At 34.9% G+C, this 16,201-nt stretch overlaps 1 protein-coding gene across 1 annotated transcript in view; it reads right to left on the bottom strand.

Moving 5' to 3' along the window:
- The window catches only part of LOC144352754 (uncharacterized), an 89,619-nt gene that overhangs the window by 52,911 nt on the left and 20,507 nt on the right, over positions 1–16,201 (bottom strand). Inside the window, exons 25-43 of the mRNA XM_085502689.1 lie at positions 15,614–15,727; positions 14,981–15,097; positions 14,753–14,866; positions 14,524–14,637; positions 14,304–14,417; positions 13,991–14,104; positions 13,791–13,904; positions 13,267–13,380; positions 12,314–12,427; positions 11,199–11,312; positions 9,826–9,939; positions 8,616–8,729; positions 8,066–8,179; positions 7,585–7,698; positions 6,679–6,792; positions 4,309–4,425; positions 4,067–4,183; positions 3,425–3,538; positions 94–207 (exon numbers count right to left, since the gene is read on the bottom strand). Coding sequence (XP_085358815.1) covers positions 94–207; positions 3,425–3,538; positions 4,067–4,183; positions 4,309–4,425; positions 6,679–6,792; positions 7,585–7,698; positions 8,066–8,179; positions 8,616–8,729; positions 9,826–9,939; positions 11,199–11,312; positions 12,314–12,427; positions 13,267–13,380; positions 13,791–13,904; positions 13,991–14,104; positions 14,304–14,417; positions 14,524–14,637; positions 14,753–14,866; positions 14,981–15,097; positions 15,614–15,727 — 2,175 coding nt within the window. The remainder of the gene's footprint in view (positions 1–93; positions 208–3,424; positions 3,539–4,066; positions 4,184–4,308; positions 4,426–6,678; positions 6,793–7,584; positions 7,699–8,065; positions 8,180–8,615; positions 8,730–9,825; positions 9,940–11,198; positions 11,313–12,313; positions 12,428–13,266; positions 13,381–13,790; positions 13,905–13,990; positions 14,105–14,303; positions 14,418–14,523; positions 14,638–14,752; positions 14,867–14,980; positions 15,098–15,613; positions 15,728–16,201) is intronic.

The raw sequence follows: 16,201 nt of genomic DNA, 5'->3' as shown, positions 1-16,201 counted from the left end.
CAGCACCATCAACAGATGAAAATGAAATCTTTTGTTTTTTACTAATTCACCTTAGATGGCAGCATACACTTAAGAGATGAAATAGGAACTTACTGATATCGCAGTTAAATCCAGTCCATCCTGGTGCACAAGTGCATATGTAACCATTAATCCGATCGTCACAAATGCCACCATGCTGGCATGGATTACTGGAACATTCATAAATGTCTAAAAAGCAAGTCATACATTCATTAGTACTATTCATTCATTGCTTCTACTCAACTGCAGCAGAAATGTTATCATACTGTACTTATCCGGGTAAGAGCCCATGTCGAGGCAAACGCCCATCCCCCCACTTTTGACACAAAGAAGTTGAGGTCATATCCAGGCACACGCCCAGGGGTTTTTTCCTACACAAAAAATAACAAAAAACTATTTTCTATTCGTTGACTATGTTTGTATTAATATTTGACTTTCTTGAAGTCTGTCGTGATGCTTATAAAAATTCTTTAAATATAATTGTTAGTGATGTCGTTCTTAGCTAATCAGTAAAGCAGATGCATAAAGGTCAAAGATGTAAACAAAAGCATCGTGTGCCATTGCACAGAACAACCCCATTTTTCTTGTCTCTTTATTGTGATTAGACATGAATGAAAAGTGCCAAATCTGTGGATTAAAAGTGCTAAGTCCAAATTGCGTGGGACGATATGGATGTACTCCAGGAAGAAGTTGTAGGGATTTTGTTCGACGGCTACAGTGACGCCGACTTGGACTTTGAGGGTTTTGAGTTTGACGAAAATGGCAATGAACATACAAATAAAGATCTGAGAAGTTTTTTCAAACAGCTATGAATTTTGATAATTTTTACTGTGTAAATTTGTAAATTATTATTGATCTTGTATGACAGTTGATTCGTAATTTGTCGAGACCGGAAATCATTTTACGCGTATTGGACGTGTTTGTCGGCGAGAAAATCCTGATTCAAATGATTCCTCACTGTCGATTTTTATTATTTCTGGTTAAATTTGTTACATTATAAGCAATACAATAATTTTGTTTTACTTCTAATGTTGCATATTGTTCATTTATTTCTGTTGCATGTTTTCATTTGCCGTTCTATTCCCTGCCGCAGTTCGATCTGTGTGTTGTTAATTTTTTTGCGAATTTTCTTTTTTTTGTCTGGGATTTCCTGGTAAATGCCCACCCCTATTTTTTGTCAATTTTCCATGTTCAAGACCCTGGGCTTATACCCTGATAAATACGGTAGCTTCCTTTCAGCATTTACATTGTCACTTCTAGAGAAGTCAAGGGCTATGAAATAGAGAAGCTCTATGGTCAATACTGAACATTATCAGTTACTACTATATTTTAGTATTTATTTGGTTATAGTTTACATTATTTTGTTGTTGATTATGTGAATATACTGGTGAAAATAAATAGAACAGGATGAAGCAGACACCATCTATGAGTTACTTCACAGCCGTATTGAAACAAAGGTTGACCAAACATGTAAAAAGCAATAATATCATAATTAAAGAGCAAATTGGTTTTCTTCCAAAATTCAGCACAGCGGACCATATCTTTGTTCTCAAACAGCTAATAACAAAATATCTTAATAAAGGAAACTATTTATTTGCATGTTTCATTGACTTTAAGAAGGCGTTTGATTCCATTTGGCACCTCGGTCTTTTATATAAACTTCACAAAAACAAAATCTCAGGAAAATTTCACAACATAATTAAATCTATTTATCAGAATGCCACTGGCTGTGTTAAACTAAAAGGTGGTTTGACTGCTAGCTTTCCAGTTCAAAGGGGTATCAGACAGGGAGATGGTTTAAGCCCACTCCTTTTCAATCTTTTCATTAATGATATCAAATGCCAGATAGAATCATCCAATAATGAACCCCCTTTACTTGTAAACAATCATTTGTAATGTTTGATGTATGCGGATGACCTCCTCCTCCTATCACAATCTAAAAATGGTCTGCAAAATGCAATACGCACAGTGGAAACATACTGCAAACAATGGAAACTAGATATCAATGTGTCAAAATCAAAAATTATCATTTTCAACAAGCAAGGTAAAATATTAAGTAAGTTCAGATTTTAAATTAATAGCCAAAAATTGGAAAACGTCTCATCATACTCCTACCTTGGTGTTAAAATCAATGCTACTGGTAAACTGAACAGAGCTCAAGAAGACCTTAGTCACAGAGCAATGAAGGCACTTTTTAAACTAAAACAATTACTCTATGCAGATCCAAATATTCCAATCAAAACACATCTGAAATTGTTTGATGCTATGGTTAAACCAATTTTACTCTACTGTAGCGAAATCTGGGCAAGCGATATTATTAATATGCACTCAACAGACTTGTTTAAACAATCCTTGCCTATGGAAAAATTACATCACAAAATGTGTAAGTACCTACGACAAGTAAACTGTAAAGCCACAAACTTGGCATGTTTACTTGAACTGGGAAGATATCCACTTATCATCTCAAGCATCAAACGTATGATTAACTACTGGCTGAAAATAAAACATATGGATGAAACCACTCTGATCTCTGAGGCCTACAAACTTGGCACCAATTTGGACAAAGAAAACGTCAGTAATTGGACCACAGGCATAAAAAAATTACTGAACCTTTTAGAAATTAGTGATGTTTGCGAAAAAACCAGTATTATCCCATTAGCTACAAAAAAACTAAAAAATATGTTTGAGAAACACTGCACAGAAACAATGCATAATGACAATAAAGGCACTAATCACAAAAATAAACTTCGTACCTACAGACAGCTGAAAACTGATTTTGCACTTGAAAAATACCTTGAAATTATTAAAAACCCCATCCACAGATCATCTATGACTAAACTGAGGATAAGTGCCCACATACTTCAGATTGAAGTTGGGCGATATCACAACATAGATGTCTTAAATAGAACATGCCCTGTCTGTGACTCCAATGAAATTGAAGATGAAGAACACTTCCTCCTCAATTGTAACCAGTACAAGTTTGAAAGAGATGCTTTGTTTGAAAACGTAAACTTATCCGGTAATCTGAAAGCACTTCTCAATAACAAAAATTCTGAAACCGTCCAAGCAATTGCCAAGTTTATCAGCGACTGTTTCAATAAAAGAGAGAATTTCATGAAAAGCAATTTACCAGCTGCCTCAAAATAACACCAAAAAAATATTTATATAATAATATTTTCACAGTATTACTATTTATTTCTTTTTTATTATTATTATTACTTATGTATTTTATTGTTCCTTATATCCTTATTGTATTCTAATCTAGATCCCAGAAGGGATACGATATCAATAAAGGTTGTTATTATACTTAAATTGTTTTCATGTTATGTTTGCTACCATCTATATAAATTATCATTTCTTTGTATTATCTTCCTTAAGATATGAATTCAGGGAATTATTTACTTACCGACCTCACAGTTATCACCTCCATATCCTGACAGACACACACACTCATAGTAGGTCTGGAAATTATTACACCCGCCATTGTTCAAACACGGATCAGGTTGGCATTGGTTGATAGCTGGAAATATATTAAATGTGTATATTGTATTAAACACATTTTGTAGGAATGTCAAAATATTGATGCGAGAGGGGCGTCAACTGCGCACACATGGGAATTGAGTCCCAAGCAACAATAACACCACACGATAAAAACGCAAAGGCTCTTGGGTAGACGCATGTTTGTAAACAATGACACGCTATGGCCATCTGATGCATGCACAGGTGATGACTCCCCCGCTTTAACTTTATAATTAAACTATTTATAGATAATTCATCGCCTGTACCCAATATTTCAAAGGCCTTATCACAATAGATTTGGGTTACCTTACACTCACATGCACACCCAAGATAAGAGTAAATTTTCAAACCAGTTGTACATGAAACTCAGTTTTGCTAAAAGTATATTCCTGATGATCAAATTAGTATTAATGTTGATCAATCTTACGAGATCAACATTGCTGCATGCATGATATCCATGCAACCACACATCTAAAACTATTCTGCAGCACATATCTCCACAACAGTGGAATCAAGGAAGAAAACTTACCTGTATCACAGTTTACTCCTGTCCATCCAGGTAAACAGGTACATGTATAAGAAGTTCTGTAATTGGTACATGTGCCACTATTCATACAGGGATTGACAGGTGAACACAGATCAATTTCTATGTGCAAAAGAGTACAAAGCAAAAGTAATAATTACAAGAAGTTCCTATTTGGTTACCAATTTTGGAAATAACAATTAATAGAATCTGGTAAGTTACATGATTATGGGACAATTAACACTCACCGTTTTCGCACTGGTTACCTGTAAATCCAGGTACACACTGGCATGTATAGTAAACCTGGAAGTTACTACATGTAGCACCATTCAGGCAAGGGTTGGTTGGGAGGCAGAGTTGTATTGCTGGGAATAATGAAGATAACATATAGTTACACTCCATTCGGGGTTACATGGTATGATACAGGTTCATACAAACATGGAGAACAGACACAAGTAAATAAATACATTTGTAAAACTTATGTCAGTAGCTGCAGGATGCATGGGATTTGGAAGTCTACAAATGTTCATGGGATTTGGATGTCTACAAATGTTCATGGGATTTGGATGTCAACAAATGTTCATGGGATTTGGATGTCAACAAATGTTCATGAGATTTGGATGTCAACAAATGTTCATGGGATTTGGATGTCAACAAATATTCATGGGATTTGGATGTCAACAAATGTTCATGGGATTTGGAAGTCTACAAATGTTCATGGGATTTGGAAGTCTACAAATGTTCATGGGATTTGGATGTCAACAAATGTTCATGGCATTTGGATGTCAACAAATGTTCATGGGATTTGGATGTTGACAAATGTTCATGGGATTTAGATGTCAACAAATGTTCATGGGATTTGGAAGTCAACAAATGTTCATGGGATTTGGAAGTCAACAAATGTTCATGGGATTTGGATGTCAACAAATGTTCATGAGATTTGGATGTCAACAAATGTTCATGGGATTTGGATGTCAACAAATATTCATGGGATTTGGATGTCAACAAATATTCATGGGATTTGGAAGTCTACAAATGTTCATGGGATTTAGATATCAACAAATATTCATGGGATTTGGATGTCAACAAATGTTCATGGGATTTGGAAGTCTACAAATGTTCATGGGATTTAGATATCAACAAATGTTCATGGGATTTGGATGTCAACAAATGTTCATGGATTTGGATGTCAACAAATGTTCATGGGATTTGGATGTCAACAAATGTTCATGGGATTTGGATGTCAACAAATGTTCATGGGATTTGGATGTCAACAAATGTTCATGGATTTGGATGTCAACAAATGTTCATGGGATTTGGATGTCAACAAATGTTCATGGATTTGAATGTCAACAAATGTTCATGGGATTTGGATGTCAACAAATGTTCATGGGATTTGGATGTCAACAAATGTTCATGGGATTTAAATGTCAACAAATGTTCATGGGATTTGGAAGTCTACAAATGTTCATGGGATTTGGATGTCAACAAATGTTCATGGGATTTGGATGTCAACAAATGTTCATGGAATTTGGATGTCAACAAATGTTTTTGGGATTTGGATGTCAACAAATGTTCATGGGAATTGGATATCAACAAATGTTCATGGGATTTAGATGTCAACAAATGTTCATGGGATTTGGAAGTCTACAAATGTTCATGGGATTTGGATGTCAACAAATGTTCATGGGATTTGGATGTCAACAAATGTTCATGGAATTTGGATGTCAACAAATGTTTTTGGGATTTGGATGTCAACAAATGTTCATGGGAATTGGATATCAACAAATGTTCATGGGATTTAGATGTCAACAAATGTTCATGGGATTTGGAAGTCTACAAATGTTCATGGGATTTGGATGTCAACAAATGTTCATGGGATTTGGATGTTGACAAATGTTCATGGGATTTAGATGGCATACTTGTTATCTATTTTATAAATGTGGTAAAGGGAAAGGTTGATGTCAGATTGTATACAATAAAATTAATATGGCTTGTGGAAGGAAAGTTAAATACCGGTAATGCTTGCCAGGTGAGGGTGTCGTAACAGGCTGATCTTGTGTGTTTTGTGAATTTAGAAGTAAAATACTTGAGTTAAAATATTGTATAATTCAATGTAATTTGGTTGAGAGTATATTTTATTGTGCAGATTATGAATTACTGCGTTGTGATAGTCTAGTTTTGAACTGTTGTGTGTGTGGTCACTGGTTTTGCTAACATTTTGCGAGTTTGAAAATGGGATTTGAGCGCTGGTTTTGTGTTTGCCACTGACAACATAGCTATAGTGTTCTTCCTCGCGAAGTACTGCAAGTTAAGTTTTTCGACCATTGAGTTCACACATTTTGAAGATGTCCACCTGCATGTTTATTTAGATTTTGTGTGTATAATTTATATTTATTAATCCCCATCCATGTCTGTACTCACTGTTATTACTATTATTACTGTCATTGCTGTTAACGCAATATTTCTGGACTAGTACAATAAAGACTAGGTTTGTAATACTTATTGAGTATCATTCTTCCATTATCGGGAGTGGGGGCTCGTACCATGTGTCAGTCTCTGGGGTTAAGTCTGTATTGTCACTTGGACCTTACCCTAGGGACATAACAGCTACCTACCAATATCACAGTTGTTGCCAATCCAGCCTGCAGTACACTGACAAGAGTAAGCATTGATCTGATCATCACAGGTAGCACCATTCTTGCATGGTCCACTGGAACATTCATTAACTTCTACAATTATAAATCAACAAGAACTTAGAAATAACTTGTGTGTGCTTAAGAGTATTTAAGACATACAGTACAAATTAAGGAATACCGTATTTACAAATGGTTATGTAAATCGTTTGTTATTTTCACATGGTAGCCATATGCAAAACATACCACATCATGTGTGCTATTAGAATGCATGGACATGAAATGTTTATAACATCTGTTCATTTATGTAAGAGCACACACACACACAAACACATACTTGTATTCCGTGTTCCGAGGACTTCATTGGATTAAATTTTAATATAGTTGAATTAACTTTTAATATAGTTGCGATATGAACTCGATTAAAACACGTTCTTATATAGGGTTGCATTTTAATTGGAGTTTAATTAAACAAAAGTTGAATATCCTGAGACTGAACATAGAAATGTTTGCGAAGCTTAGGTTTAGTAAAGGGAGAAGGTATGGTACAATTATATTAATATTAATATAAACTGTACCATGATACCTTCCCTTTTTATTAAACCGAAGCTACGCAAAACATTAATAATAAAATTAATTATTAAATATAAATTATGTTTTCGGAGGACTATGAAAAAGGTTTTGTATTTGTTTGTATGTATTAAAAACTGTCCACAGTTGACACCTTTCACACACATGTGCTATTATAATGTATGATACAATTTATAATATGTAAATATAATTTATTATCCGAACACATCAGTTAATAGCATAACTTCTCAACATAAAATTTAGTCCTTTTCTTAATATTCCCTAAAATATAAAGTCCATAAGAAATGATAATCTTACCCGTTTCACAATGAGTTCCGACAAAACCAGCTGAGCATACACAATTATAAAATGTCTGAGAATTGTGGCAGGTAGCACCATTCTGGCATGGAGACGACTCGCATACATCAATTGCTGGAAGAAATAAATTACACTGTTCTTACTCCAAAAAAAAAAATAATTAAAATTAATTTTTGTGCTAGCTAACTATCCACCAATGTGCAAGTACTTTGTATACATATATTTAAAAAGTCAGCTTATTAAAGTTGTTATATGTTGGCAAAATTTTGTTTGAGTAAATATATTGAGTGATATGTACTCTAATAAATACAACAGCCAATGACTGAAAGTCACCAGGCAGTTATGAAGCTTTCTTTGTGATTGAGTTTTAAGCATAAAAGACTATATTACAAAATCATTGTTCGATGTGAAGTATTCGGGTTGGGTTGAGCAGACCGGTCATGCTTTCGACTTGGTTGACTTTAGGGTGATTAATACTTACGAATTGCACAATTCAACCCAGTCCATCCTGGAGTACATGAACACAAGTAAGAGGTTCTATAGTTTGTACATACAGCACCGTTCTGGCATGGATCAGGCTCACATAAATCAATTTCTACAAATACATGAAATTCAAATAATTTAAACAGATATAGGACACTGGATATTAGATACATTTTGGGCTCCCTGGTTAGCAAAATATAATTTATATTAGTTAAATATAATTTAAATGATTTTGCTATTTTGGAGGGCAACATACAAGCATGTCTATTCAAAAACCCAGAAGCAAACAGGCTCCTGGGCGACTGACTGTAAAATTCTGGAACACACACACAAGAACTCAAAACTAGTCCACAGATGCATCACAAGAAATATGAAAAATAGTTTGTTTTGTTATTGAGAAAATACAGTGGAAACATTTTTGAATTACCGGAGGTACATATTTGTTTTCAAGCATTGACTGTAATTGTATATTTTGATTTGTTACTGAAGAATATGATTTTTTATCAAATGCATGGTCACTAAAGTGCAGATATTAAGATAGTACTCACCAATATCACAGTTAAGACCTTTCCAACCAGGAACACATGTGCACTGATAGCTGTCAAATAAGTTATTACAGGATCCACCATTCTCACATGGATTGCTCGTACATTCATTGTAATCTGACAAGAGGATTAGGAAATACAGTTTAGAATATATCAACTGGTTTTCCAGTTACTGTAAAATGACTAATTTTCACTGGGTTTAAATTTTGCTGATTTACCATTTTAGGTATATTCAGTGGGTTTTATCATTTAGATAATGTGTTCTATGTTAAAATTTACATATTCACTGGGTTTTAATTTAGCGCATTTTCCAGTCAGCGAAATAAGGCAAAATTAAAACCCAGTTAATAATTAATCCTTTTCCAGTTCTTGAACGTTCTTGAAGCATTACATGTATCAGTACACTATAACTCCCCTGCATCTCAATTTCTGTCTGCCTAGTATCCGAGAAATTACAGATTTGATCCCCTAGGTTGAAATAGAATTTCTAAACAGAAAAAAAACACTACATTCTTCCAGACTTGAGGCATACTTGAGAGAATAGGATTCATATGCTGTTCCTGTTCTGTGTATATGTAAAACATTATTGCCAAAATGAGTAGAAGGTTACCATGGGATAGCAGAAACGTTCTCTTCTGTGGCATCCTGACTTATAAATGTTGTTTGCGTGTATTATTTACTAAAACATTATCCGCCAAGAGATCAGCAGTAATAATATACATGTACTAGTAACAAGAACAAAATATTGGGTAACTAAACAAACAAATATGATAAAATTTGATATTAACAACATGCTAAATAATAAATTTTGATTTTTCAGTAATTATACAATTTTCATTCTTTGTCAAAATAAATTTAGTTTGTCTTAATTCATAAAACCAGAGACGAATGTTGAAGCTTCTTTATATCGCTGTGTCTTAGCTGAATTTATATAAGACAAAATATAATGGAGTTGAAATTATCTTTTATTTCCTCTTTTTTACAAATGTTGTTAATTCATAATTATTCATGTAGTCTAGTATTTTCTAGGTTGGTCAGGCAGTTTTCTAGTTTAATGTCATATTCAAAATGTTTGTAGGTTTTTTGATTTATTTTTGCGAATGAATATTTTGTATTTTTGTTGTCATTATTTATTTCCGTTTTTCAGTATATTAGTGAAGTAGCTGTTTCTCTAAGCAATGTAATAAAAACAATTTCATGAATAAAGCATTACCTAACTCGCAGTTTTGACCAGCAAATGCTGAAAGGCAGTCACATGTGTAATAGTTGTAATAGTTGTGACATGTTCCTCCATTTTGACATGGAAACGAATTGCATGGGTTCATTTCTGAAAAAATAAAAGCAAAAATGTGTTACACAAACTAGTCGGGTGATGGCGCTCTCGCCACCTGAATAGTCGTTCTTAGCGAAGACCTTGCATTTAAAGATGCAAAGTTGTCTGGTAACTAATATATTTTTAACCAGAGTGAGACCATTTTTCAGAATACACAAGCTAATACAGATAATAAATGAATGAACTGTCAGTCATCGCACAGTCCCTGTAGTCTCTCACTTGAGCCAGTGGTATGTAGAACGTGATGGTCGGTGCGTCAGCCCACAGTCACTACTAGGTAGAGTAGAGTGGTCAACCGAATCTACAATATTCGAAACTTATCGATGTTTTTCGCACACTAGAATTATCCCATCCTGCTCGCATGCCAATGCAATGAGGGTGAAAAAACGTTACCGTGAAATTGGAAACAATGCTAAGATTCCGTCCCACACGATCCTATATTCGGTCGCCATTTTGATTGTTTTTACAAAACTAAACAACCCGCGCTAAACATCCCATCATGCATTGCTGCGAGTAATGTGCAAATAAGGGATAGGCCAGGGGGTTTACACGAGAGGGCTCCGTCCGATCTGGAAGGAACTTTTCGAAGTCGTTCGTCCGTAGGCCACCGTTGAAGCAACAACGTCCTTTTTACAAATAGATGGAATCATTTCAGCGATTTCTGAACAAAATAATCCTCAACGAAACTTAGAAACATTATATAGGAGTATACAGGCCCTGAAATTGTTTTTGAGCAATAGTACTAGAGTGAAATATTAACGTGCCTCCTCATTATCGATGAATTTCGTAACTTGCTATTATCACGTTAAAGAATAAACCCGTGGTTACGTTCAACAGTTTGCTGGACTCTGATAAAAAATGTGTTTCAAAAACATTTTTACATCAGTTTTTTATATTTTTCAGCTTGTAACGACAGAATCGGTCAATTTAGAAATACAGTGTATGCTATCGGAAAGCATTTTGGCTCAATCTTACTGAAAAGACGAGTTTTTCATTGCTCATGAATATTAATTTATGCAAATGAGACAACTATTTCAAGCAATTGTGTTATGCACCTCCCCCCACCCCCCTCAGGATAGGCCATCTTTAATCTGGACGATTTCACACATGTTGATACAATTTGAAATGCTAGGTGACTTTATGGTTTGTGTTTTAATTTTGTAACAGACTGAGATTGAACACTTCCACACCCATCTCAAACCATAAAATTATCAACACCTCCCACACGATAGTTCTAATGTTTGAATCCTTACCTGTCTCACAGTTAGTACCAGTCCAGCCAACTACACATACACACTGGTAGTACACTTGGGAGTTGACACAAGTTCCCCCATTCTGACAGGGGTAGGACCGACATAGGTCAATAGCTAAAATCAAACAAATAATCGTTAATATTTGTCTTATTTACAAACTCTCGACTTACACAATCAGTAAACTTGGCAATGTCACACTGGGTGGGATTATGTTGAAATTAAATACTCGTTTTTCACTTTTTCTCCACAGAAATCAACTATTGGCACAAAATGGAATTCCAATCCGAGTGTTGCTTAGCAACAGCATATAACTAATCATGCTCTTCTGCAATCCATACTGGTACATGCATACATTGTAATTTCAACATTTTGTAGTTTGAGACGTACATAATCACTGAATGTGCAAAAAAACATTGTAATTGTTTGTACTGTATATATGAAATTAATTTAGTTGACAAGACTAATGACGATTTTAAAACCTAATACATATTTAGTTCTTTTTCAGATTCCCACGAATCACTACATGTAATTGCAACATGCTTCTTAAATTTACTTAACACACCCATGATAATACACTTACATGTGTAGATGTATATAAACTTAAAACATTGAATGAACACTAGAACATCTTAGTTGAATGACCGTTAATGACCCGCTAATCTAATTACCAAGTCGCGTCTTCACATATATTAAAGGGAGGTAGTCGTCGCGCCACGCATTTGAGAGATATATGGGTTTCATAAAAACAAACATGGCGACTTTGACTGTTGCGCAGATCAACGAGTACAAACTGAGACGTTACCAAGCTTTGGTTAGGTAGTTTTAGGTGATTGGAATGTATCGAAGGAATCATCGGCGGTAATTAGTGCAAGTCGCGCCCAGGTCAAACCTCATACTTGTTATAATAGCGCATTGAGTTATGGGAAAATCAATGTTTATCAACACAAATGTCGCATGCGCAGCGCGACGACTACCGCTCTTTAATTTAAACTTTCAGATTTAAATCAGACAACGAACAAATACTAGCCTAAGGTGTGTTATGCACACACTTGTATATACACATTTATTTAAAACATTGCCCATTACGTCAGCCTAACGATAGCCGGTGATTTTACCTGTTTCACAGTTTGTTCCAACCCATCCATCAAGACAAATACAGTTGTAGGAATCCACAAGATCCTCACAGGTAGCAGAATTCTGGCAGGGGTTGCTATCACACTCATTGATTTCTACATGCCGAGGATGGTAAGAACGACACAAGCAAAACACAGCAACGGTAAAAAATAAAGATTAAGCTACAACACTCCATTGCAGAGCCAAGGACATGATTATGGATTTAAAAAATAAACAGCTGTTATCATTCACTAATATCATCAATATCCTTGGCATTGAATGGATTTAGGCAAAATTCAAAAAACAGATGTCATCCAAGAATTATATTTTACACAATATGGAGTAATAATTTAAGCATTGCTTAGTGTTGATATAAAAAGGGTTGTTTTATATTTACTTATTTATTTACTGGGATGCGTAACTTGTATTCTAACAGTGAATAAGGAACAATTCAATTATTAAAAATTTTAGTATTTAATTCAATTATTATTGATATAATAAAATATTCGTCATGCCAATTTAATTATAAACTGGGATGTTAATATAGTTTTGTGAAAAAACTGAATAAATACAGATTATTTACGAAATGTGTTAAAAACTTTTGAGATCGAGATAAAAATATGGGATGACACCTGCAATAAAATACTTGAAGAGACATGCGAGGAAGAGTTTAGTACTCGATAGTACGCAGGCCATGCATTTACCATAACACAGTGCAAACAATTTAAAAATATATATTCCTACCAACTTGACAATTAATTCCAACCCATCCAGGTACACATGTGCACGTGTAGCTGGTGTAAAAATTAGTGCATCGCGCACCATTTTGACAAGGATTTGGTTGACACGCATTCAGCTCTGAAAAACAACAGTTCGATCAGATAAATAAAATTGCCTGACGCGGCGTCCATTTTGGCATACGTGATCCACCATACGAATTGAAAATAAATTGTACCTGTTTGGCAGTTATCTCCATCCCAGCCAGTTGGACATACACATTGATAGTACGTTTGGTGGTTGATACAAGTTGCACCATTCAAGCATGGATAGTATTGACACATGTCGATCGCTGTGAAATTCGATAATAATTGTACATTTCATAATTATTTAGCGGGTCATATACAATTACATTGATGGGACTGAAGTTTTAGGGTTTAGGCCTTACATTTCCATTGACACCACGATATGTAGATTGTTCGTCCTTTTTTTTTATTCTAGTACTTACGTCATGCATTCGTATAATAAACTATTACGTATTTAAATTAAGTAAATGGCTGACAAGAAATGCTGTCAAGACAAGACGAGAATGCTTGAAATGCTGTCTAACCAGTTTATTAAAAGAACACAACGTTATAATCAGTCAGAGACACTACAATTTAATTTGTATTCTTTCCAAAACTGTATAATATATAATTAATATAACCTCTGACGATAGTCATTTGGGGGTACTGCTAAAAACATTTGAAATGAAAAACTCACCAATATCACAATTTATTCCAGTCCAACCACCTAGACAGTCACACGTGTATGTGTTCTGACGATTGTTGCAAATAGCGCCATTCTGACATGGAGCACTGGCACACTCGTTGATGTCTTGGAAAAAAAGTATTACATGTTGAAAGATTGACACGTCTGACACCGAGGATTACACAAGATAGTTGAACGAATCGAACACTCACCTTGAGAACATGTTGATCCAGTCCAACCTGGTACACATATGCATCTATAATTTACGAAATTGTTCTCACAAGTAGCTCCATTGACGCATGGATTGGTAATACATGCATCCATATCTAAGGATGGTAAAATTTATTGTGGATATATGAATTCCAGTTGCTAATATAATATAGATTGCTCATCACCACGAACAGTGAAAACAGAAAATGCTTAAAATAGTATCACAAGTGAGGTAAAGAATACTTTAAACGAATGATAATTCTAGATGTGGATGGTGTATTTAGTTGTCTATCCATAATTGTCGCGTGTACTTACATGTCTCGCATCGTTGTCCGGTGTATCCATCAATACACTGGCAGATAAAATAAGTTTGGTAATTCATACATGTTGCTCCATTCATACACGGAAAAGAGGTGCAAGTGTCAATCGCTGAATCAGAATAAAGAAACAATAATTAGATTATTTTGTTACAAATTGTTTGTACACCAACCATGTTATCCATATAATGTTTTTATGGTTTATGATTTACTCATACCGGTCTGACAGTTCGTTCCCAGCCAACCGTTTAAGCATGTACATGTATATTTATTTCTTCCATTTATACAGAATGCGCCGTTCTGACAAGGCCTTGAACTGCATTCGTCTACGTCTGCAACAAAAGAAGATCAGACTATGTATTAGCAATGGTAGTTGAAGCGTCCTTATGAATCATCGCGAGAGTTACGAGATTTAAATTATACGTTGTATGCGTGTACAAATCCTACCGACTTCGCAGTTATCTCCTGTCCATCCCATAATACATTGGCACTCATAACGTGACTGAAAGTCCACACAAACACCTCCGTTCATGCATGGCTGGATGTCACACGCATCAACGGCTGTTGAAAACAATAGAATATACTGTAATCGTATTGTAAACTCTGGGTGAGTATTCAGTTCCCAATACAATATATTAAGTTTCACAAAATATGAACGGTTGTATAGCTACTCACCAATCTGACAATCGGTACCAGTCCAGCCTGGTGAACAGGAACATGAATAGTACGTTTGGAAATTGTTGCATACGCCACCATTATTACACGGATTCACGGGAGCACACAGATTGATAGCTGTAGAAGAAGGAAACGTACAATAATAATCTTTATTGATAAACGTATCCTTAATTGAGATATTGTTCGTAATACAATAAAGTTAAATGCTGAAAGTTAAAATGAAATGAGAAAATAAAAAAAAAATAAAAAAATTAGACAACAACAACAAAAATTAAAAAAAAAAACATTCTTCACGAGGCAGCTGATAATTTAGATTTAAAGTTTTCTCACATTAAGAAGCCTTGATATACAGATTTGGCTAAATTAATTAATTAATATGTTGTTGTCTTTTGTTTTAAGTATATTTACTAATTTTTCTTCTTTGTTTTGATTGGTCGGTCTTGCAAGAAATTTGTTTAGGCTGTCTTTTCTTAATGTATAATAGTATGAACACGTTAGAAGGAAATGTTTTTCATCCTCAATCTCTCCATTCTGGCAAATTTGGTATTTTCTTTCATGTATTGTGTTCGTTGTGGGTACTAATCCGCGTGCCAGCAACAACGATTTCTATAATTTTGAGTTTTGGAAACTTACGTATTTCACAATCCTGTGAAGTCCATCCCGGTTGACAAACACAAAAGTAGCTTGTCCGTTGATTTTGGCAGTAACCATTGTTTTGACATGGGTTTGATAGACATAGGTCAATAGCTACAATAAAGCAAGTGTTTTGACATTTAGAACAGATCCACTACACGGCTGCAGTATGCAAGTGGTCGTTACATTTACATACACACATTTTTGCAAAGTTATGCATTTTCATAATTTGGTCAAAAATATATATTCAGACTCTACTGGAATCCAACACAAGGTGTCCATTTGCTGAATAAATTACGTGACACAGTTCGATAATACAATTTCACACACTGTAATAAACGCATTTATTATCCTTAAAGTAGGCGAGTGTTTCAAACACTATACCAGTTGCTATTTCGCTCCGTTTGTTACCTATTACACAAAATGCGCCCTCTCAGCCTTCTGTACAAGAGCACGTGAAGTTCTAGTGAGCACGTTGTTGCAGGTGGCGGCATTTAAAGCGGGAGGGTCGTCACCTGCGCATGCGTGGGAGTCCCAGGCGATGATAACAACACGCGCTAAGAACGCAAGACGCTTGTTTATAAACAA

Source organism: Saccoglossus kowalevskii, chromosome 8 (assembly GCF_978046115.1).
Source record: "Saccoglossus kowalevskii chromosome 8, keSacKowa6.1, whole genome shotgun sequence".
NCBI classification, from domain to species: Eukaryota; Metazoa; Hemichordata; class Enteropneusta; family Harrimaniidae; genus Saccoglossus; species Saccoglossus kowalevskii.
The sequence above is the reverse complement of the archived record's forward strand: the minus strand, read 5'-3'. Positions and strand labels throughout refer to the sequence as shown.